Source organism: Pteronotus mesoamericanus, unplaced genomic scaffold (assembly GCF_021234165.1).
Source record: "Pteronotus mesoamericanus isolate MK-2021 breed Mesoamerican mustached bat unplaced genomic scaffold, CSHL_Meso_final contig_1, whole genome shotgun sequence".
Classification (NCBI taxonomy): domain Eukaryota; kingdom Metazoa; phylum Chordata; class Mammalia; order Chiroptera; family Mormoopidae; genus Pteronotus; species Pteronotus mesoamericanus.
Window position 1 is genome coordinate 1,853,996 of NW_026554998.1, and position 23,608 is coordinate 1,877,603.

Consider the following 23,608-nt stretch of genomic DNA (forward strand, 5'->3'; position numbering starts at 1 on the left):
CTCTGAAACTGTGCCCCTCCCCTTCCGCACGAGGCGGAAACTGAAGCTGCCAACTCCTTCTCGCTGATTGGTGGTATGAAAAGTCATGACGTAAGAGAGTCCAGGCCAATTAGAGCACAGGAACGGCGGTTTCCAGAACTCACGCAGCCGGATCGGAAAGGAGGTGGCCGCCGCCCGTGGTGGTCTTTCACGGTTTCTGGGTGTTTGTGACCCTCAGCCTCCACCTTTCCTCCTGTGGCCCCCACGATGCCGATGTACCAGGTAAAGCCCTATCACGGGGGCGGAACATCTCTACGTGTAGAGCTTCCGACCTGCATGTACCGGCTCCCCAACGTGCACGCCAAAAGCAGCAGCCTGGCGCAGAACGCGGTCCACGTGCAGGTAGGAGCGCGCCCTCCCATCCGTCCAGTGCGCAGGCGCCAAGGCCTCCCGCCTGCCTAGTACGCAGGCGCTGTGGCCAGGCTGGCGGGGTCGCAGGACTAGGGGTCGGCGACTATCCAGGCCGGGGTCGTGTCATCTGTTGTCTTTTTTTCGCTTAGGGCTCAACTTTTATTCGGAAATTTTACCCGCAAAAAGTGAATAGCACGTCAGTGCCCATATTAAGAATAAGGCAAACCCTACTGTCACCACCACTCACCGTAACATGTTGTCAGCGCCCCCTTAAACTACCCCCGAAGGGCCCGACTTCCATGATCATGTCCTGCTTTTCTCTCTCATCGTGCCACCTAAGGATGCGTCCCTAAACCACGTAGTCATGCTGTGAATGGAAGCATGCATTTTGTATCTTGGGTCTGAAGCAGCTTCCAGACATGATTTTGGGACTAGCTTTTGTTGCGTGAAATGACGAAGTTTTTGTCCTCTCTGCTTTCTGCTGTCTGCTGGCCCGACGCATAACTGTAACCCCACGGTTTGCCTGTCCCACTGCTCACGGATGTCGGCTGGTTTTCCATTGTAAGCTACTTCATTCTGCCGTGAGTGTTTTTTGACACGAGCAGGCCTAGAGTATTTGCTAGGGATGGAATTGCTGACTCAGCGGGCAGGTCTGTCTTCAACTGTAAGTACTAGATTAATTGCTCTCCAAGGTGGTTATGCTGATGTATGCTCTTACCAGCAGTCTGTACTAATTAGTGATGCTGGCACCCTCCCCAACTTAGAAGACATACAGGCCCACTGATGTAGCAGGTGATGGTGGTGGATAGACAGATAATTAGAAGTCCAGCATGATGAGAGCACCACAAAGGATAAACTGCTTCTGAACGCATATGGCATAAAACAGATGGGGAAACAATATTCCCACAGTCTAGTCCAAGGAAGAAAAATAACAGACCAACATTAAAAGGGAGGATAGATAAAGCAGGTTTGAGCATTTCCTCATTCCTCATATCAAGAACTGAGAGCCAGATGTGCTGGTGGCTTTAATCACAGGTCATATTACTCGTTTGAGTGTTTCAGTGCATTGACAGCTTTTGAGTCCAGAATCGGGGGGTGTCCAACCTTTTGGCATCTCTGGGCCAAACACACAAATACATCAAATACACAAACAGTAATGAAAACTGATGAGCAAAAAAAAAAGGTTTTAAGTAAATTTATGATTTTATGTTGGGCCTCATTTCTAGCAATCCCAGGCCACAGGTTGGACACCCGTGCTTAGGATAAAGAGGAATTAAGACAAGGGAAGAGGAAGCAATGGTGCAGATGGAGGGAACAGAATGAGTAAAAGCCCTGTGGCCACTGGGGGCGTGGTGTGTTGTAGGAATCCTAAGGACTGTGTGGCTAGAGGCAGAGCAGGCGAAATACGTCAGAAGAGGCAGCCAGAGGACAAATCATAGGGGTTACTTATCAGCCAGGTTAAGGGCGTGGCTTTTTAGCCTAGGGAATTAGCCCTGGGGAGGACTTGACAGGATCTGCACCTTTGTTTTCATCAGCACAGCTGCCATCCTAGGGATGGATGAGAGGGGTGGACCAGAAAGGGTGCCAGGTGACCAGCAGTAGTAGGCCAGCTGATCTGCCAGCTGAAGAAAAATGGTGTGTTGGACTTAGGCAGCGGCAGTGGAGGCAGGCAGCTGGGAAGCACACGAATTCCCGGAAGTTGAGAGCACCGAGTGTTGAATTGCATCAGCTTCAGAGGGCAGCGTAAGGAGTGACTAGAGGAGGAGCAAATGTTCCCAAGAATTAGACTTAGCAGCACAGGAATGTGAGCCGGCAGTCCTACACTAACACTGTACCATTTATACTAAACTCGAGGTCATTGCCATATTCTTGAGTGTTTTGCCTAGTTATGACCATTTTGCTCATTTTATTTTGTCAGCTTAGAATGGATTGTCTGTTGTGAGAACTCATGAATCTGGAAATAGGTTGTACAGTATGATTGCATTGAGAGGTATCTTGATATTACTTTATAAGGTAAGTCTTAATGATTTGAGACTTAGTATAAATATTATGGGTAACTTACTGTGTACCAGTTATTATACCAGGCAAGAAAGATGCAGATTCAGTGAATGAAAAATTAAGCATTCCATGTTTATGAAGTTACACATATAAGCAGTAAAAAGTTCTAGATGATTCTAAGATGAGAATACTGGTACGGCCCTGAGAAGAAATGATTTGGGGAATTGATCGTTTGACCTCATGGATGGACTTCCAAGCCAAAGGACACATTTTCTAAATATGTGTGCTCCCTTTTCCCTTCTAGTAGAATAAATTGAGTTACATTTTCACTGCCCTTTTTCTGTTTAAGAAAAGTGTTTCGATATGAAGAATAAAGAGCAACAATTTGTATTCATTTCCTGTTCTCTATTTTTAGACTAATTACCTAAAAGTAGAATCATACAATTTCAAAGTGACTTTCAGTCACATTTTTTGTTTTAAAGCATTTGTGGATCAACTTGCAGGACTGTGGGGAAAATGAGATTATGCTACTTCATTTTAATGTCTTTTAAAGGGTGGGAGGTTTGATGAACTTGTGGAACTACAGTAAGTAGAAGACAAGTGATCAAACTAAGCGGACTGCTTCTATGTCAGAGGGAATGAGCACTCTGTGTCGGTTTGCCTAGGGAGAGTCTGACCCATCTCTTCGTGCTCTTGAGTCCCGCCAAGATAGTATTTTGAAACGTCTGTACGAATTGAAGGCCGCCGTTGATGGCCTGTCCAAGATGGTTCAGACGCCGGATGCAGACCTGGACGTAACCAACATAATCCAGGCCGAAGAGCCCACTGCCTGGTCGACCAGTGCCTTGGACTTAAATTCAGTGCTTGGAAAGGTGAGTTCATGTAAAACTCAAGAACATCCCCGGGTTAGGTGGTTGTTAGTGCCAGGAAGCGGGGCTCATGGGGATGAGGCCATGGCTTGCTGGTTTTCGGAGGTGCTACAGGGGCACACGCTTTTTTCTCCCCCGCACGACCGTGCCATTGCAAAGCGCAGGTTCATGAGCTATGAGTGGAGGCAGAGCAAGCTCTAAAGCTGCTTCTTGACATCCCAGACCCAGGGCAGAGGGCAGAGAAGGGAGTCGGGTTACAGCCTCCCCCCTTCCAGGGAACGTTCCAGCAGCCGGAGCCCTGGAGAAACAGCTTACGTCAGGGTCAGCTGGCAGCCCTGGCCCCGGGAGCGGCCTGAACGGCAGGGCCCTGGCAGCCCACGTACAAAAATCCCGCCAACCCCGTCGAAACATGTCGCGGACAGCCGGTCACAGCCTCGTATTCCGAGTGTGATTTGCTTAAATTCCATTTGCTTTATTAAAACAAAGCTACGTCAGCCACCTTTAATGAACAGTCTGCAGTCTTCAGCTAATTTAGGGTATGATGTGACAGGTAAAGAAAAAAATGTCATACGACAAAGTATTATTGGAAGGTGCAAAAGGGACTGTCCCAAGTATGCCTGCTAATTCCCTTCTCTAGAACTGGCGACAGGAATAGCACTACAGAAGGACCTAAACAGTGGAGGTGGTTATGACGGTGTCTGTCCCACGGCTCAGTTTTTGGTAACCTTAGTCCCCCAGCACGCATGTCCCTTAACCACCCAGCACATGCTTGCGTGCACAGAGGTGCCAGTGAGACCTGGCCAGGCCCGCAGGGAGCCAGGCTGGTCGACGAGCCGCACTCCTGTGCCAGCCTCAGGGCACTGCGAAAGCTCCCAGGGCCCGTGCTGCCGAAGACGAATTTTGATAACCTCAGAAGGCGCAGAGCGTCAAGTGAGGCGTATGCTCAGGGAGCATCCTCGCTCGCATGAAGGGCGTCAGCCAGGAGTGCGAGACCAGGGGCCAGGCTGCGGTGGGCCGGGCCCACTGTGTTCTGCGAGTTCACCCCTAACGGCCGTGAGCGTATAGAAATAAAGTCCATGTCTAAAACGGCGGAGCTTTCCATGCTTTAGGTAACGCCTAGCTTTTCAGAGCCCCTCCACCTCTCACCACCAACACTTTGAGCCGGCACCCTTTTGCAAGAGACTCGTCATTGACAGGTTCGCAAACTCGAATGGGTGTAGAAACTAGCTGCTGTCAAGGGGTCAGGTGTGAGGAAGATTTGGTAAATGGAGGACGTCCTCCCTCCGTATCCCCGGGGGCTGGTTCCACGTTCCCCCTTGGATTCCAAAATCCATGGATACTCTGAGGCCATCACATAAAATGACGTCGAACGGTGCATGCAGTCGGCCCTTTGCACGTGCCGAGCTCCAACCGCTGATCCCGGTGATTTCTAGTCCCCACCCAGCTGGCGGAATCTGCAGGTGTGGAACCCACGGAGAGAGCAAGCTGACCGTGATTGCGTGTGATTTTTAAAAACTTAGGGACAAATAGAAGTGTCATTCCTAATACATGGTTTCACTAATTTGACAGTACAGTCAACTTTTTGTCAGGAGCCAGCAGTGCAGGGACTAAGGGACCGGTGTCAGCTCAGACCCCAGCTCCACTCTTCACCGAGTGACCTGGGATAGGTCACCGTCTCCCCCGGACTCATTTCCTCCGCTGTGAGGTGGGGTCATGGTAGCACCTTTTTCTTGGGTGTTGGGGTCTAAGAATAGCACCTGGTACAAGTACCCCCACTCAAATTGCTGTTAATGCCACCGGCTGTGTTTGGGGTCTCCCAGGATTACGGGGCCCTGAAAGACATCGTCATCAACGCCAACCCCGCCTCGCCTCCCCTCTCCCTGCTCGTGCTGCACCAGCTGCTCTGCGGCCACTACAGGGTCCTGTCCGCCGTCCACACGCATTCAGCTGTCAAGAACGTGCCGGGAAACCTGCTCAGGTGCTTTGGCGAGCAGGCCAGCAAACAGCCCCGTCACGAATACCAGCTGGGTTTCACTCTGATTTGGAAGAACGGTAAGTAGAGGGGACTGGGTTCAACGCATGCTGTGTCCTGAAAGGCGCACCGTGATTTTACTAAGAGGCAGCAGGGGCGGGGGCAGTGACACTCTTCGGCTGTACAGACTCTCCAGCCGCACGCCGCTGGGTCAGGGTATCGAAGAGGAGCACAGGTGAACCCTGACGCAAAGACGCCCTCTTTCCTCCAGGAGGACCAGGGTCTCCGACGGAGAGCACAGGGTTCGGGGAGACCCCGTCTAAGCAGCCAGGGCAGCGCAGTAGCAACTGTCCCAGCCCTTAGCCCTCTCGTTCCAAAACCTGTCGTTACAGGGACATCGATGTTACCTTTTCAAACAGCCAGGAGGAGTCCCACTCACTCCTCATTGCACTGAAGAGGGGCTCCCCTGGTCCCCCCCATGCAGGGGAGGGAGCTATTGTTTGTCCAGTAACCCTTAACCGCCCTGCTCAGTGGCAGACTGGGGAGGTACGAAGGTCTCTGACCCAGGAGACGGGGCTCCTGGTCTCCGGGCCTCAGCCTGCGGACCCGCAGGCACGGGGCAGGGTAGATGGTTTGAGGTTCCTTCTAGCTTGAAAACTCATAATCAAGTACCAGACATGGTTACTTTCTTAATATATAGTCTGCGTTCTTTAAACGGTTTAAACTTCAACTATTACACCTAAAAACATGATCTTCTTGGAGGTACACTTTGCCTTCCACCAGTGTGTGGTGAGCGAATTCCCTCCCCATGGGTACAGGCAGTTCCTGTGGGTGCCGCTCCTTCCTGTTGACATTCCATGGGGTGTTTTCCTTTCAGTGCCAAAGACTCAGATGAAATTCAGCGTCCAGCGGATGTGTCCCATCGAGGGGGAAGGGAACATTGCTCGGTTCCTGTTCTCCCTATTTGGCCAGAAGCATAACGCAGTCACCCTAACGCTCATCGATAGCTGGGTGGATGCAGCTCTTTTCCAGTTGAAAGAGGGAAACAGTAAAGAAAAAGCCGCTGTGCTCAGCTCCATGAACTCCGCCCTGGGGAAGAGCCCCTGGCTCGTGGGGAGCGAGCTCACGGTGGCCGACGTCGTGCTCTGGTCGGCGCTCCGGCAGACGGGAGGCTGCGGCGGGCCCGGGCCGGCCCATGTGCAGAGGTGGATGAGGGCCTGTGAGAACCTGGCGCCTTTCAGCACTGCTCTCAGGCTCCTCCAGTGACCCCCCAAAACGGACTGTAAAGGATCTAGACCGGAGTTTAAGGATGGTGCTCTTTCACGCCTGTTGTTGGTAAAGGGACTTGTACCAAAATCAGAGTCTTTAATTACACCAGTTGTCGAGTGTCAATAAAAGTACCATATAACTTGAGGTTTTTGTTTTATTTTAAAATTCGGCACCATCGTGCAGTACACCATGCCAGTACACGGCAGGCACCTTTTGGGTACAGAAACAAACATACCATACCATCACCTCTGAGGAATGTAGGAGTTGGGTGCTGTGAGGCGAACGCCGTGGGGACACTGCAGGGGCAAAGGCAGGAGCCCTGGCACCGTAGCTGCTTTGAGATCTCTTGGGGGCAAGAAGCACAGAGCTTGGAAAGGGCACAATAATACCAAGGGTAAGGCGATGGGAACAGAAACAGGCTGGGTGACGCCCGCCGCTAAGCAGCTGAAGTTCATCCGCATGCGGAAGGGGCTTTTTTTGAGCCAGAGCCTGAACAGAGGTGCCCCCTGGTCGGTAACCGGCCGCATGTGGCAGGGCCAGGAAAAAGGGCAACTGCCAAAACCCGCGGCCCCTCTCATACACAGACCCGGCCTGGGCAGTGAGTGGCGGGTGCAGAACACAGCTTTAGAAACCTGGAGAGGAGGGACTGGTAGTCAATAGGCAGAGTTCAAAAGAATTGAACTCTGAGGGAATTTTAGCCTGAGGGACTGGACAGAGTGATCTAAGCGATCCAGAAATGGAAGGTTGTAGAACAAGAGGAGAAAGCACAATAGGGTTAGTTTAGAGCAGTCAAGTTCAAAAAGCTAGATCAGGAAAGAGCTACTTCAGGAAAAAACAACCTCACTTCAGTGTCATGTACGATCTTATGACAACTAAGTACTGTAGCTCATCATCTGTACCCTGAAAAAGGTTGAAGCCACACATTCCAGTTGACTTGAGCTGACAGAGCTGAGGTCCAGCCATACTCCTAGAGGCTGAGTAAGCTAGGCAGGAACGCCACTATCCTTCATGTCATCCCTAACCCCTTTGTCCCGAGAGAGGAGGCTGAGCTGCTTCTTTAGTTCTTCGATTTCTTTTTCTTGCTCTAGTATCTTCATCTGCAGGGTGAGGTTAACCTGAAATAGAAAATTGTGAGCTCCGTTGAAACGGCTTAATTCTTTTACATACACAAGTGTGCCTCACTTCGCATGCTCCCAATACGCATGGTCCCAGTTAGGATGACCAGTGAAATGAGACCAGTCACCCAGCAATGTGGTTCAGGTGTCAGTTACCACGACAGTATCATAGGAAAGTAGATTAGTGTCACAAAACACTAAGTAACCAATACACGTCCTGATCTGGACCAGTCACATCGCTTGAAGTCTGGCGGTTGGTCACGGTGCGTGACAGGTAACACACAGGCCGTGTGTACAGCTCTCTTGCTTCCCTGCCTCCCAGTGATAGACCCAAGGGACATTTTTTAAAAAAAGGACAACAGAAAGAGGGAACTGGCCCACAAAGACGGAAGCGCAACACACTGATGAGAAGTGATAATGCTGGAAGTGAGAACGGAACCCACCCAAAATGGTGTCACAGAAGAGCGAGCTGGCATGGGAATGCTGACCCTGCTGCCAGTAGGCTGGTGGGCAGCCACGGGACCAAGGAAAGGGACCGTCGACAGGGCGAGGAAAACATGGAGCTGTCCCAGATGGTGACACCGGCAAGAAACCTCACATGTGAAGAACTCTGGGAGATATTTCACATCAAAAGCACAAAAGATCGGATGTTGGAAGCTGAACCAAACTTAGCAAGGAGCATGGTTCACCAGGACACCCAGCCTAAGAGGACAAGGTACGGAAGGCACTGTTCACACTTCTCTTGAAATGCTGTAATTCTTGATTACAGTGCACTAAACACTGGTTTTACCGTTTTTTGTTTGTTTTTTTTCCATTTCTATGTACCTCTGTTACTGACAAAGTTTTAATGTTTTGATAATCATTTTTAAGGTCATGGAATAATAATTTGCCCAATGATTATTAAGACCTTTTGCATGGTTTGAGCTCTGCATGGTGACTTTTGCAGACCTTCCTTCTCTCCTGTGCAAAACAAGGACTGCCTGTGCATGCAGACTTCAGGTGTGTGTGTATGTAGAGGTTATCTTACTAAAAATTCTACAGGCCAGGAGGATTCTTCACCATAAACACCAAATAACTGGTCTCTACTTGCTATCTTAACTGGGAGTCAGAACATCCCTTCCATCTGAGGAGATCACTTAATAACCACATCTGCCACCTTCAAAGACAGAAAAGTATTCCATCTACTTGTTTATCCTTCAAGCTAGTAAAATTCACTATTTTACCTGAAAATTAATAAGCCTAAATAGAAGATAAATCAACTAAAGAAATGCAAGTAGTTCCCAAATTAGTGGATACCAGGATCACTTCAAGGGTCTGTTAAAGCTCAGATTGACTGTCCCCTCCCCCCACTCTCACCCCCGATTAACGGGGGAGTGGGGAGGGCCTTAGAATTCTATCAAGTTCCAATGATCGAATGCTGCTGGTCCAGAGACAACAGTTGAAGAACCACTGCACCCGTGCAATGCTGCTCCCACACCGGGGAGGTGAGCCACTCGGGGTCTTGGTAAATGTGGATTCTGACCCAGGAGATCTGGGGTGGTGCTCACGCATTTCTGATGGGCCCCCAGATAATGCTGATGCTGCCAGTCTGAGGACCACACTCAATAGCCCAGTACAACGGGACCTGTGAAGATGTCTTTGAGTCAGGTTTTTAGCTCAGTGTTTCTTGAGGAACAGAATGGACGAGCCACGCTGCCAGTATGGGCAGACCAGAGACGGTGCCGGGTGCTGGCGCTCTATGGCGTCCGGGCGGGAGGAAGGGAATGGGCCGCCTGGGGCGACGCCACAGCCCGGGATGGAACTACAGGTACAGGTGGCTGCTGAAGGTCTTAGGCCCCGCCTGCTCCACTCCCTGGGAATTACTGCTGTCCTTTGCCTTGTGCTGTGTCCCTTTTTTACTAGTAGGCTCGTTGTAATCACCTATGCCAGCTTCCGTACTGCAGTCAGCAAGATGCGGCGGTAACTGCCTTTTATACGGTAGCTGCGTTTTTAGAGCAGGCAGCGGTCATCTTGCACTTGGACTGTGCCAACAAGTGTGCTACTGGGCACTCTGAGAGTGAGCTCACATATTTTGTTTCCATAAATCTTATTCTAAGCTCTACTGTTCTTCATAAAATAGGATTCACCATTTAAATAAACTCTAAGCTTCATATTTTCCCCAGCATTGAGAAAAGACAATACATACGCTTCCGGAGTTTTGGAAAAGCTCGCTCTGCAGCAGCTGCAGCGCCGATGGCCTCTGGGACGCATTCCTTCTGGTCAGCTGCTGGATGTACTTGGCCGGCACAGGACACCTTTTACTGAGGGAGTCGGGTATCTGACCAGTCCTCAAGCCTGTCAGGACCCGTGCTCGCTCCATTTCTGTTCCAAACGGCTGGAAGAGCTCCAGCAGGATCACGCCCAGGCTGTACATGTCGGACTGGGAAAGCGGGGAAGAGCGTCAGTCAGTGATGAAACACAAGGGAGCGAGGCAGCTCCACGTCAGGGCACCGTCCTCCCAAACACGAGAGGACGTCCAGGAAAGGACGCTGCAATGAAGGGACTGGCCCATCGCTCACGGGCCCTGTCAGCCCTGTCTACTGTCCTGAGAGCGAGGTGACAGGTACTGTCACAAACCCCACCCCTTTCATGCCAGAAAGGGGCTCCCGGCACAAAGGACTGAGGGCCCGGTGAGGGGCGGGGGGCACCATGCCCACGGCAGTCTCTGCCACACGCCCGACCCCACCCGCCTTGGAAACCCGGGCAGCCCAGCGGGAGGCAGGTGTGAGTGCGCACTGGCGCCGGCCTGAGCGGGCACATGGGTCCCGGGGCCGCCTCCAGCCTCACCTCTGCGTCACTCACAGGTAAGTGGCCCTTATACAAGTTTAACAAACTGCATAAACTCTGTGCCACTTTTCCTGAAAACAGGTTTTTTTAGAAGATCCAGACTAAGCAGGACTTTAGGAGCAGCTACAGTTTCTTCTGACAACTCTTTCCTGGTCATGAAAATGTTGAATGACTCATCAAAGGGAAGAAAATTTACTAGGCTCTTATGTTGAGAAAGGGGTTTTACTTAACATTCCTTCCAGGGAGCATGTGGATCAAAACTTTTTGGTATCTTCGTTCTACTTCAAAGGGACTCAAGCAACACCCTGCCTGGCCGCATTATTCCTCATGTGTTTACGCTTGAAAAGAGGAGAATGAAGGGCTGAAAAGAGGCCTCCGATGAACTCTGCCTTTTTGACGTAATGGCAAAATTCTAAAGGGAAAGCTCATTTCAAAAACAGGTTGTTGTCACACCCATGGGTTTAAAGATAGTAGAAGGACTTAAAAAGCAATGCGGTCAGGTTCAAATGCGAAGGAGGCCTCCCTCCTATTTCCACGTTTCATGTGACAGGCAACCTACAGAACTGTCATCTCCACTGCACGCACTGCCCTTCCCGTTACTAACGGCTGCAGAGTAGCCAGCGACCGGGCAAGGAGCAGGAAACGCTACCTTGGCATCGTACTCGGATCCTTCCAACTGCTCGGGTGACGCATACAGGCAGGTACCCACTCTGGAGGTATGTGTTGGTGTTCCTACAATTTGAAAGGCTACATATTAAACACTGAGCGTTAACACATTAAAGAACACGGACTCGGACTAGGTGCTGTGGTTTCCAAGGCACTGACGGGTACCTTCTGTCTTTAACTCACCTTTGCTATCAAATCTTCCTAATTCTCTTTAAATATGGACATCTTATTTAATTTATTGTATTTTCTTCCATTACTATTTATCCCTGCTATACCTTCTTCACCTCCACCCATCCCCTTGCCCCCACCCTGCAATCACCCTGATTTTTTATTGTTTTTAATGAAAGAAAGGAAAAAAAAAATCTCCCAAAACTTACTCTTCCCATTCCTACTGGTCCAGTCTGTGTTCTGTATGATGTCTGTGCAGGCCAGACCGAAGTCTCCAATTTTCACTTGCTGATCAGGGCCATGAAGAAAAATATTTCTGGGCTGTAAATAAAAAAGAACAAGTCAACTCCTTGGTGTTCCAAGAACAAGTAGTAAAAATGTGGGGATGTTTAAGAGTTTTCAACTCAGGGGCAAGTGGCCCCTCAAAAATGAAAAATCAGAGCAGTGGTTCTCAAACTCGGCCGCATGTTCGCATCTCCAGGGAGCTTTAAGAAAATCTCCAGGTCCACGCCATTTCCCAAACCAATTAAACTGAAATTCCCAGGAGTGGGCCCCGGTTGTCATTCCACGTTTGAGAATGGCTAATGCGGCGCCTGCCTGCACACAGCGGATCCGCAACCCTAACTGGACACCCAAGTCACCGAGAAGCTATAGCAACCGCCGTCCTCTCCAACAAGTTAAAGGCTTCCATTTTTTCAATGAAAAAAGTTTGATTATTTTTTTTTAAAGCTCGCAAATAATTCTGTTGACTTGGGTTGGGCATGACTAGGCCACACTATACAGGTAAACATGGAGCTCTAGTTAAGCAACCACCACAGGCCCAAAACGTCCCCCCAGGAAGCTGCTCCTGCGCCCATGAAGAGCTGCGCTGGCACTGGGGGAGCGGTGCTTCCGCAGACATCTAAACAGTCAGGTTAAAAGTTGGCTTTTCTTATTTTAAAGGTAGCGATTTTAATTTTTTATTTTAATGTATAAATTTCTCTGTTTTAGCTTTGTTAGCTTTTTATAGTTAAGGGAAGGAGAAAATAGAGTCTTGTATGTAAGATAGAATTTGGGTTTCTGCGACCAAGTGGGAAGTCCTAAACATTGCGCTTCTGTCTGGCACCATATGATATAGGAACAAAGCCTGAGAAAGTTTGGCTCCGATATCAAAATGAATAGTGTTCACAGAGAGGGTTCTCAACAATCCTAGAACAGTTCTAGAACAGAACAAAAAGAATCATAAGGACACTGAAGCTGACTGATTCCGTAACAAGCATCCCCTGACCTCGAAAGTCCTCACCCAGAAGTGCTTCTCATGGGAAACGTAGTTAAGAGAGGCAGCGGGGAGCTGGCTGCCGACGGGGCCAGGTCGCTGCAGGGCTCACCTGGCGCGCTCCACAGCGAACTCTACGAAGCCATAATGAGCGAAGACTGCCCTGCCCTCCGGGCACTCCTACGAAGCCACCCCGTCAACCAGCCCCTGCCGGTTCTGGCCAGCCCCACCAGCTGCAGAGTCCTTCAGACCCAGGTACCCCCTTTGCTGCTCCATCATCTTTAGAAAAAGGCTCATGATGCTTCGGAAGGAACACCGAGTCCCTGTGACCTCATTCTACCTCCTGGCTGCCGGAGGCGGGCCCTCCCCACTATCACAGTGACGCGGGAAAAGCCCAGAGCTTGTGCGGCTGGAGGAACGTTAACGCCATCCTCTCAGACGTACCCGTGGTGATTATGTCTGTGTGATGGAATTCTTTTTTCCCATTTTTACATATAATTTTTCATTTTATAAGTTTTTATACAGTGATTATTACTTTTATAATTTTGTTTCCAAAACATGACCCTCTCCTTTACTCCACCCTCTCATCTTGCAGCCATGCTGGAAAGCTACATCTAAATCTATTTTTTAAGAACCAGCAAAATAAGCCCTGGCTGGTGTGGATCAGTGGACTGAGTGCCAGCCTGTGAACCAAAGGGTCGCTGGTTTTTGTTCCAGTCGGGGCACATGCCTGGGTTGTGGGCCAGGTCCCCAGTAGGGGGCACACAAAAGGCAACCACACACTGATGTTTCTCTCCCTCTTTCTCCCTCCCTTCCCCTCTCTCTAAAAATAAATAAATAAAATCTAAAAATTAAAAAAAAAAAGAACCACCATAAACAGCCCTCCTAATCATAGAACATTTGCTGCATTATCTCTGAAACCCTGAGAGCATAGGTGTTACTACTGATACCATTACTCTGGCAAGACCTTAAAAAACCCAAAACCTACTTCAGTCACCCTGTGGGTTAATTTAGGGACTATGGGGCTCAACAGCAATGGCCGCTAATTTTACACTATGAGCTCTTTGCAAGAATCAACTTTCAAAGCTTTAAGTAAGTTATTTGTATTTTCTTGGTAAATCTGCCTTTATTTAACACAGATTTTATAATATGAAATTCACTGGCTTTGGGTCACTTAAAACAGGCCAAAAAAAAAAAAAAAAAAAAAGGAAAATTTCACTGCATATACCAGAAAAATACCAAACCAAGATACCTAAAGCACCTATTTCCTTTGGAATGGGCGGCTAACGCCACGGTCACTGCTGACCGCCGACACGTGAGGCTACCACTGTAACGCGCTGTGGCTTTCTCCCCGAAGCAGACGCAGCCCATCACCCCTGTTCATCTGGCGGCCGAGCACCGCAAGGCACACAGTTTGCACTGTTTATTAGAACACGGCGCTGACCCGGAAGCAAGGTAACGCGACAGGTGACCATTTCTAAATGAGGATATACGTGGTTTAGATGTTAGTTTCCCCAGTCGTGTCTGGACACATCCACTCTTCAGAAGCTGTGGACTAGAAACTATCATGTTTGGAATGAAACAATTTCTTTACTGATTCGATTAGACACTCTGAAAAAATGGGAAGAAACTCAAGAGCACAAATCAATCAGCCCGCTTAAAGTACCCTGGGCGCAAAGTGTTCCTCGTGATGTTGTGGCGTGCATTAAGTCCTGCTCACAGCCCTGAGGGAGTTTAAATACCTGTTAGGTATAAAACATAGAATGTAAACAGGCAGTGGGTTTTCTCCTTTATTACCTACACTAGAATGTACACACTTCATGAAAGGGAAGTTTCTCTTGCTCACCAAATATATCCTCACCATCTAAATCAATGCCTGACACTTCGTAAGTGCCTACTAAATACCATCTGAATGAAGGGAAGAATTACATGGTAGAAAAGTAATACAACTTCTTCCTCCACAACATTAAAAGGAAGGTAAACCCCAAACCCTTACCACGCCCCTGAAGAGCCCCCCGGCCCTCACGCCCCCCCCCGGAGCACCACCCCCTGCCTGGCCGGTCTCCGGCAGTCCTCCCAGGCTGCACAGGCCACCACAACCCCCGTGCTCCTCCGGGGCTCCTCGCATGCCCTCCCTCCGCTGCCCTTCAGCTGCAGCCCGGCCCCAGGTCAGGCTCGCTAGACCTCTGCCCGCCTGCACGTTTACCCGGTTGTCTAACCACGGTTAGGGTCCGCCACGCGGGGCTGAGAGGCCGGCCACGGGCCACCGCCAGCCCTGCCGCCACAGCCCTCGCCCAACGCTCGCACGGAACGCACGCAGGCGAAATGAAAACCACCTTCTAATTTTGGTGAGCAGTCTGCGTTCACATCGGTCCTTGCCCTCTTCTCGGCCAAAACAAAGGAACTTCGGAGGCAATCCTGAGATTTCGGGAATGGAGCAGATGAGGGCCATGCTGTAAAACACGCATGCCTCCCAGCGGGCTTCGCGAGCCGCAGGGTGACAGAGTCCCAGACCCAGCCCTGCCACCCAGTCCTCCCGCACACCCAGGGGACACGTCAGGTGCAGGGCAGAGGCAGAGCCGCTGAGTCCGGGGAGGTCTGGCCTTTTGCGGCGCACTTCTATGGTGACCCCAGGCTGCACTCAGTCCCTGTCATTGACCTGAATGGCCGCTAGCTCAGCTCGGCACTGTGTGGGAAGCTGGGGTAAAACAACAAAAGTAACTAGGACACAGCTCTGAAGAGGCCATGGCCTCGCAGGAATAACGACATAGCAACAAGCTGCCCGAGGAAGCTGGCCCGTCCACGCACTGACGCAAAACACCCCGCCACCCTCCCCCGCCCGAAACATGCTGTGACACCCTGAGAAGCGCAACGGCCCCGCAGATTTCAAACACTTCTCTGAACTAATTAAGGAGGTGACTTCAAATAAATGCCACTTTCTTAGGCACTAATACTCCACATAGAGCCCTTCCCACGTGACTTCAGGGTAACCAGCGCCTACTCCCCATTCCAGGGACGCCCGAGGCCTCACCACCCTCCACCTGATGCTACTGCACTGGCCCATCACCTCTACCGCGCGGACAAAGCCGGGGAACAGGATCCAAAGGCTCCTGACGGACGTTCAGAAGGAAGCCATGACGTGCCTCCGCATTCTGTGCGAGCACGGCGCGCAGGTGAACGCCCAGGCGGGCGACGGCCACGGGCATTCACCCCTCCACCTGGCCGTAAGATACGCGACCTCTCCGGTTCTCTCCCTCTTAGCCCAAAGTGGCGCCCAGGTAAACGCGATGAATGAATCCAGCATGACGCCGCTTCACATGGCTGCAGGTACACTGAATGAGGAGATGATGGAAACACTCATTGCCTGTGGAGCGGACGTCAACTGCGCTGTCCCTTCCACGGGGAACACAGCCCTTAAGCTGGCGGTGTGCACCGTGTCCAGCAAAGCGGGCCGAGTGCTGGCCGCGGGGCTGAGCTGCATCCGCCTGCTGCTGAGCCACGGAGCCAAAGTCAATGCCCAGGACCAAAACGGCCAAACGGCGCTCCACGAGGCGTGTTTAGCAGGCAGAGAGGCAGTAATCAGTCTCCTGCTTGAATTTGAAGCCAACATTAACATCTTAACAAGAAACGGGGAGTCTCCCATACACATGTACCTCCATCGCAGTTCTAACCTAAAAGACAAGACGCTCCTTGCCAAGTTGCTTTACCGCTCTTACCCTTTGAGACTGACAAATAACCAAGGACTTCTGCCTGCAGGAATCACACTCCCAGAATTCCACGCCTTAAGGGAATCTCTAATAAAGCTGTCTCAAAAACCCTTATCCCTAGAGGACATCTGTAAAAGAAGCATCAGAAACATTTACGGTGAGAGATACAAACACTACGCGAAGCACCTTCTCCCGGGGAAGGTATGGAGCACTGTGTACAGGTATTATGACCTGGCCTGCCTCTTGCAATAAGACCTCTGGGCGCCACAGCACTGCAGGGCTCCAGGAGCTCCAACGCCATCCGGGCTAGACCCGGACCCAGAAAATACCTCGCCCACGGCCCTATCCACCCCAGACGTGCAAACTCTGTACGCTTAACCTTCTTCCAAAAATAAAATGATTTGCCTATTAACTTTTTGTTCCTAAATATTCTTTTAAATGCATTTTCCATGATTTAACTCTTACCCCAGAAGTACGCAATTTAAAACTCTCAAAGAGGTAAATGTATCTTCTCTCTTGATAGTACTTTGTAGATAAAAATTGGAATAATCACAGATTTTGATAACAGCAGAATAAAATTTTCTATGTCAAATTTTCTGAGATAATTATAGAAACAGATTTTCACCTCTAAGTTTGAAATAACAGATGAATATTTCTGTCCATGTTAAGTACACTTAGCATCATCAATTACAATCGTACTCAGAGTACATTTACTACCTGAAAAAGAGTGAGAATATTCAAATGCCCAAAGTTTACTTCAATCTTTTAAATTCAATCTAAAGTTTTCACATTCTGGACCTATAAAACGATCATCTACATGAAAGTAACAACATCCTTCTAAGTAAATGAACTAGGGTACCCGACCCCACTTACTTCAATGAACCGACACCAAGGCATCCCTGACCGGAAGCTTCCAATGATTTCACCCTCTCCACCTACCTTTAGGTCTCTGTGTACAATCCCCATGTTATGTATGTAAAATACTCCTTCCACCAATTCTTGAAAAATTCTTGTTGCAACACTGGCCATAACATAAGGACCTACAGTAAAAAAAAAAAAAAAAATTATTTCTCTAATTTTTTTTTTGTTTGTTTCTACTCATTCCATCTACATGTTAACTTGTGGTTCTAAATATATTCACATCTGACATCTACACAACATTCAGATTTTCCACAACATTCAGATTTTCCACAAAGTCAATGCTCAAAAGCAGTTCAAACACGGAAGTTACCAGGGAGGGCTCCTGGGCTAGTAAAGCTCCCGGCCTGCGATGGACTCTGTCACCAGGAAGAGGCCTCTCGTCCCACTCAGAGCCCCTGTGGTAGTTACTTAGTAAGCAATCCCCAGGGCCCAGGTGACGAGGCGGAATCATGTTTAAGTCCCCTCCAACCCCTGACATGCTGGGGTTTAATGCTAATAAATCTGTGATCCTGGCCACTGTGAATTGAAGATCCTATCACAAATAATGGAGTAAGAAGAAAGATAAATTATGTTAGCCCAAGGGATGAGCTTCATTGTCTGCAAGATTCTGAACACATATTTTCCAAAAATGACTGACAAATGAAGTGTAGGGGCCAAAGGTAAATGAATGACTTCACCTGTTGATAAAACAACAAAGTATGTGAATTCTGAGGGTGGAGACGTTTGCAGGACTAACGCAAATAAAAATCGACGAAGAAAAAATCCTTCAGTTTTCCAGCCAAGCAAGTTCGGTAAGAGAGTAAGAACTCACTAGCTCTTCCGCATTTAGTCATTTTAAGCCATCAGCCTGTTGCTGACCTCCAAGCACAGGAATGCTGCATGCGCCCTTCTCCACGCCGCGATCAGCAGCTCACCCCTGCTCCACCCTCCTCTTCGCCGCCGAGCTTACAACTCAGGGACCTGCGTGTGTATGTGTGCGTGCACATGCGTGTGTGCAAAACCACTGGTACCTCCACCAGAGGTACCTCTACTGTGACACCCTCACACTGAAGCAACCAACCTCTGGCCTGGGTAGAAACGCAAGGTGAGCTTTTCCGTACGGTACATCTGTCAGTCAATGTGCTAATCTAATACTGAGACAGTCCTCAGTTTAGTCAGGTTTCCAGTTTGTACCCGAAGTCCCATTTGTGTTCCAGGGTTCTAACCTGGACACCACACTACATCTAGCTGTCCTGTCTCCTGAGGCTGCTCTGGTCTGTGACAGTGTCTCACGCTTTTCCTGTGTTTGAGGACCTTGATGGTTTGAGAAGTACTGGCCAGGACTACTGGGGAGTGTCTGCCTCTTGCAATAAGACCTCTGGGCGCCACAGCACCGCAGGGCCCCAGGAACTCCAACGCGATCCGGGCTTGCCTGATGTTTGTCTCATGATCAGACTGGGATTGTGGGTTTTGGGAGAAAGACCTGAGATCCAGTGTCCTCCCCTCACATCTTCTGAGGGCATCAAGGAGCAACTCGAGTTACCCCTGTTGACACCGGCCTTGGTCATTGAGGTGGTGTCTGCCAGCTTTCTGAACTGTAAAGTCCTTTTTTATTGTCATCTTTTAAAAAGTTCCCCAAGTGATTCTAACGTACTGCCCAAGTTGAGAATCACTGTTACAATATTTTAAAAATACTACCTGACAGTATTTCTAGAGGACACACAACTGCAGGGGAGGGAGGGGAGTCAGGCCCATGAGGGGGACAAACTGTTGACCACATGCCTTCCTATAAGGGTTTCTCATTTTGTTAAGAGTACCACATTTTCAGGTTAAAAAAAGTAAAACAAGTGTTTAAATTTTGCCCTTAGAAATTTCTGAAAAAATATTTTTTGTGAAAGACCTATTTCACCCAAAATCATTTACCTAAAAATTCTAGCGCATTCCTGCTTAAATGCCAATTATGTATCTATCACAGAGAAAATTAACTTCCAATGACTTTTTGAAAAATGTTGAAATAAGCATAATTGTTTCTTTGGTTCAAAAAAAGTGATCCCCCCCCCCCCCCCGGCCAATTTAAAGCACCTGGGGGCAGAAGGCAGCAGATCCTCCCGTCTGGATCCCCCTGCCCCCCACCGACAGACCCACCGGTACTTACACGCAGACTCGTCCACGCACTCCCGGCCGCGGGTGTTCCTCTCCACTATCCAGTCCCACAGCGAGAGCTCACACAGCTGCATCTGGATGTGCAGCATCAGGTGGTACTGCACCTAGGGGGCGACACAACGCCGCTGCCGTCTCCGTGCCTACACGTTCAGTCAGTCAACTTTGCCTCCTCTCCGCCAAGCCCTGGCCTGGGAGTTGGGGACCAGAGGGGACAGGCACGGGGTGGGGGGGCCCCAAGATGCCCCAAGTCGGGTGAAGGAGATGGAGAAGGAAAGCAATGCTTAAAGCTGTGTGTCACAATCCAAGTGGGCAGGGGCAGGCCTGCGGAGTTAGGCAGACGTCAAAAGGCAGAAAGCCCCCGAACGGGACCCCGAGGCACTGAAACTGTCTGATCTGCTCACGACATAAACAGTTTTGAGAGTTAAGATCCAGAATCAAAGGACAGCTGTATGGTGTCCTGCTACTCTGTGCACACCCCAAAGTACATTTTGCCTGGCTTCACACTGTACATAACTTAAATAGCTTGTCCAAGGAAAATGTAAGTAAAAAGGAAGCCCACTGTAGCCCACTGATTTAGGCATCAGGAAAATTTTCCAAGCTTATTCCAAAGGAATAAAGCCATTCTGATTCAAAGTCCCTCATACACAGCTCCTCTGTACTCAGATGAACCTGTTCAAAGTTTCATGTTTCATGAAAAACCACGTGCACACAGCCACGTATTCCTGGACAACAAGAATTCTGCGTGCGTCTACAGTTTTGTAATCCAGTAGGACCGACTGCATGCAGACCCTGTTCATCTTCAAGTTTTCTTGATACTAATACTCATCTGGCAAGCGTACGCCTGAGTCTCACCAGCACGCCAGCGCAACCCTCAACAAGTCTCCTGAAACCTGACCTGGGAACCCTGCTCGGACGCTCTCTCAAAGCCGTGTTCCCAAATGCAGACAATCTGTCAGCATAAATATGTGTGCAGCATGATGCTGCCACACAACACAAATAGTGCACACGACGCTACCCGCTCCAGGGTACGTATATGAGAAGATCTAGGGGGAATGACCCAGAAAAGGATGAGTGAACGAAGTGAGGAGGGAAGACCAGACACAGGGGAACACGGCCGGGAGGGGCTGATCGCAGGGCAGACGGCTGGCGCAGGCTGGGGAAGGGGTGCCAGGCAGGAGGCCTGCTGGGCGGAGGGCAGGCCGCACCAAATCACGGCCCTTCAAACAGCTGCTACGGGGACCATGGAACCGGTGGGTTCTGGGAAAGTAACCTACCTCTGCCTGTCCCACCAGGTTGAAGTTGTCGTCAGAAGACTCCTCAGTGGATGTGAAATTCCCTTCTAGGTCTGAAGTGAGCCTCAGTGGCAGCTGGTTCTCAACAATCGATCCGGAAGACAACTCAGCCAAGCCATTTTCTTGGAATACAATGGAGGATCCAAATTCACTGGTGTCTCCTGTGACTAAATTGGTGGTGTAGTTCACCAATTTGTTATTCTGATTTTCTCTGCCGGATTCCCCTAAGGATTTTTCTTTTTCTGAGTTGCCCTCAGCGAAGATAATGGATGAGCTGTTACTTTCATCATTGTTAACATCATGCTGCTCCCTGGAGGGGAAAAAAATAAAGATAATCATGAATGAAAAAAAAGATCAACAGTAACTCAACTGTTCCTTCAGACCTATATGGATCTTACTGTAAACTTCTAGTGGGAGAAAAGGTATCAAATCTCTCTAGCAGCCACATTTATTTAAAATACTGACAGGAAATATCTGACCAGAGAAAATAATTTAATATTTTGTGAATGAAAATAAGCAAAAAAGACAAGTCTACAACACTCCTGAGCTCCTAACAGCAAAAGACAAAGGCAACCCCATGCAGGTGACAGGCGACACCTAACCTGCAGGAAGGCCACACCAGTCCACATACCTGTCATCCTCCTGCGTAGAGATCACTCTCAGAGATGGCAACTGAACAGAAATTCTATCTGCCAAACAGAAACAAAAACAAACACAATCCTTCAAGCAGCCCGACTGTCTAATTCATAGTCCAGGCAGAACTAAAAATACACGAATGATACCAAATGAGACTACCTGTCTAAAAACGTCATGACCTTTTGGCAAAGTACACTACAACCTTATTCAACGACTGGCATGTTTTAGAAACTATAAACCAGCTGTCCCACTATACAAGGGGGCGGCACACTCTCTGTGCAGGACCTGGTGACGAGTACTTTAGGTTTTCAGCCCCTCAGAGGCCCTGCTACAGCTACTCAGCTCTGCTGTTGTAATACAGAAGCAGCCACAGGCAGTACATATCAATGAGCCTGTGTTCTAATAAACTGTATTTACTAACAACGAAATGTGGAGTCTCATATAATTTTCACAAAATATTCTTCCTTTGGTGCCTTTTATTTTTTAAATGTAAAAAAAAAAAAAAGAAGGGCTCTCAGCTTCTGGGGTGCACAAAGCCAGGGGCAGGCCAGGTCTGGCCTACGGACTGAGCTTTGCCAGCCTTCCACCATATCTAACCCGAAACTGCTTACTTGGCTTTTGGGCCACATGCACGTGCTCTATCCAAGCAGTGTGATAGCCCACGACGTTAGGGTGCTGAAGACCCGCCAGCACCTTCACTTCCCGCAGTACCTAGAGGAGAAACGCGCTTAGATGGAGTGTCTACTGGCAATTTGTTAAAGGCTCACAGCATTGAACACCACTCATTCCAGAGCAAACAGTGGAAGCCCCACGTGCAAGCGATCTAAACTCTGTGATAGCCACTAGCCTTGCGTGCGCATAGCACTTAACACTTCAGGAACAATTGTTCTCCTGTAAGCAAGTCCAATCCACAAGTTAAACAAAACCATGTTGCCAGCACTATTTCAAGGGCGGAAGACAGGAGGGGCTTAGCGGAGTAGGTCACTTGCCCAGGACCTCACAGCACGTCAGGGAGAAAGCTGGGACCTGAGTTGAGCTCCCGCTTTTTCTTAACAAGCTGTACTGTTGTGGACAATGTAGTTCAAAAATCAGTTTCCCCAGCAACGACCCCTAAATGGGGTCAATCTGAAATACCCCCCAAAAATTAAGTCTGATAAAAACTTCATTTTGATGTTTTTGTTACTGTAACCCATTTATAGTCAACTGGCAATCCATCCCACCTAGTATTTGCCAAATACAAACACATATACACAACTCCTTCAAAAAAACTTAAGATACTCGATTATTCCAAATAAATTCATTTTGAAAATCTTACCTTCATGCAATCTGTCTTAGTTGCGCCCTTAATCAGGATTTTTTTAATTGCATAATACTGACCATCTAATTTATTCCTGACCTGAAAAGTGGAGGGGAAGAAAAAACATATTGTGCCATTAAATTTCAACTGAATAAAGGAAATTCTTTTCAGCTGAACTTAGATAACCCCTAGCCAGAGAGATAAAATTAAGCTAAAAATATGCGTCCTCTTCCCCACGTTCAGGGAAGTCAGCGGGGCTCAGCCAGAAGAGATGCCTTTCAAACAGCACTGCGAGACCAGCTCCTGGAAGCTCCAGGTCTGGAGAAGAGAACGCTGGCAAAGGGGCCCTGCAAAGCCCAAAACACAGCAGCACAATTCTTTCCAGGAACACATTTTTAAAGAAAAATTTACTATAGAACAAAAACTCCAAGTGTCCAGAATCCACCACAACCACCAATGTGATTCGGGAAAAATGAAAACTTGCCCACTTCCCCATAAATGACAAATTTAAAGAATAGTAAGTATATATGATTTCTAGGAATTTTCCTTTGCACACTTTAAATAATGAAAACAACTTCTCAAAATACACTTATTTAGAGAGTAGGTAAAAAAAAATATGTGGCAAACAACCTTGTACACTCTTCCATATCCACCTTTTCCTAAGATGGTAAGCTCTTCAAATTCATTTAAGTAACGTGAGGTTTGTGCTTCAAAGGCTACTTCCCTGGATCTGAAAGTTGAATACAAACAATCAGTCAATATCAAAGCATGAGGGCATCAAGATGTTCCAGTGCGTTCACAGTCCCCATATTACTACCAACCTGCTAACTTCGTGTATCACTAAATTGTGGTAATTTGGAAAAGATGAGCTGAAATTAAATGTTTCATTCTCTAGGAAGAAAACATTTGCTAAGCAAATCGACAGGGTAATAAAGAGAGCAAGGGGGTCATTAATCAAATTTTAAGTATTTTACCAGCAATTAGCATTCAACAGTTAACAGAGAAAAGTTGATTTGCGGAGCTCAGTAATAAAGTTACTTAAATTTCTGAATGATCCGGACAAGTTACAGATTTTAAACTAGGAT

The 23,608-nt window shown here is 48.6% G+C and overlaps 3 protein-coding genes across 6 annotated transcripts in view; 2 read left to right on the top strand and 1 right to left on the bottom strand.

Annotated features, from left to right (window-relative positions):
• Positions 1–82: 82 nt before the first annotated feature.
• On the top strand, positions 83–6,620 carry AIMP2 (aminoacyl tRNA synthetase complex interacting multifunctional protein 2). Of its 2 annotated transcripts, none has more exons than XM_054569726.1 (4): positions 83–261; positions 3,054–3,260; positions 5,078–5,309; positions 6,107–6,532. In XM_054569726.1, the coding sequence occupies exons 1-4, from the start codon at positions 247–249 to the stop codon at positions 6,493–6,495; spliced, it is 843 nt and encodes a 280-aa protein (XP_054425701.1). In that variant the 5' UTR covers positions 83–246; the 3' UTR covers positions 6,496–6,532. The 2 variants fall into 2 exon arrangements, with proteins under 2 accessions (XP_054425701.1, XP_054425621.1); XM_054569646.1 differs by having other exon boundaries at positions 88–381; positions 6,107–6,620.
• Positions 6,621–6,634: 14 nt separating this feature from the next.
• EIF2AK1 (eukaryotic translation initiation factor 2 alpha kinase 1) overlaps positions 6,635–23,608 on the bottom strand; it is a 33,570-nt gene continuing 16,596 nt past the window's right edge. For all 3 annotated transcript variants that reach the window (XM_054569393.1, XM_054569222.1, XM_054569307.1), the window contains exons 5-15: positions 23,154–23,253; positions 22,542–22,622; positions 21,838–21,937; positions 21,222–21,279; positions 20,573–20,900; positions 19,291–19,402; positions 17,175–17,275; positions 11,483–11,594; positions 11,089–11,171; positions 9,799–10,032; positions 6,635–7,613 (exon numbers count right to left, since the gene is read on the bottom strand). In XM_054569393.1, coding sequence (XP_054425368.1) covers positions 7,482–7,613; positions 9,799–10,032; positions 11,089–11,171; positions 11,483–11,594; positions 17,175–17,275; positions 19,291–19,402; positions 20,573–20,900; positions 21,222–21,279; positions 21,838–21,937; positions 22,542–22,622; positions 23,154–23,253 — 1,441 coding nt within the window. In that variant the 3' untranslated portion in view covers positions 6,635–7,481. The remainder of the gene's footprint in view (positions 7,614–9,798; positions 10,033–11,088; positions 11,172–11,482; positions 11,595–17,174; positions 17,276–19,290; positions 19,403–20,572; positions 20,901–21,221; positions 21,280–21,837; positions 21,938–22,541; positions 22,623–23,153; positions 23,254–23,608) is intronic.
• On the top strand, positions 12,571–16,487 carry ANKRD61 (ankyrin repeat domain 61). The gene is made up of 3 exons (XM_054569510.1): positions 12,571–12,783; positions 13,886–13,983; positions 15,542–16,487. Exons 1-3 carry the CDS (start codon positions 12,571–12,573, stop codon positions 16,485–16,487), a joined length of 1,257 nt encoding a protein of 418 aa, XP_054425485.1.

Excerpts from the sequence above, each read along its gene's own strand:
- ANKRD61 (XM_054569510.1), top strand. The coding sequence starts at position 12,571 with ATGGGAAACGTAGTTAAGAGAGGCAGCGGGGAGCTGGCTGCCGACGGG. Across the intron at positions 12,784-13,885 it reads GCAGAGTCCTTCAGACCCAG|CAGACGCAGCCCATCACCCC; the intron begins GTACCCCCTTTG and ends TTCTCCCCGAAG. Across the intron at positions 13,984-15,541 it reads GGCGCTGACCCGGAAGCAAG|GGACGCCCGAGGCCTCACCA; the intron begins GTAACGCGACAG and ends TCCCCATTCCAG.
- AIMP2 (XM_054569646.1), top strand. The coding sequence starts at position 247 with ATGCCGATGTACCAGGTAAAGCCCTATCACGGGGGCGGAACATCTCTA. Across the intron at positions 382-3,053 it reads AGAACGCGGTCCACGTGCAG|GGAGAGTCTGACCCATCTCT; the intron begins GTAGGAGCGCGC and ends CGGTTTGCCTAG. Across the intron at positions 3,261-5,077 it reads TAAATTCAGTGCTTGGAAAG|GATTACGGGGCCCTGAAAGA; the intron begins GTGAGTTCATGT and ends GGGGTCTCCCAG.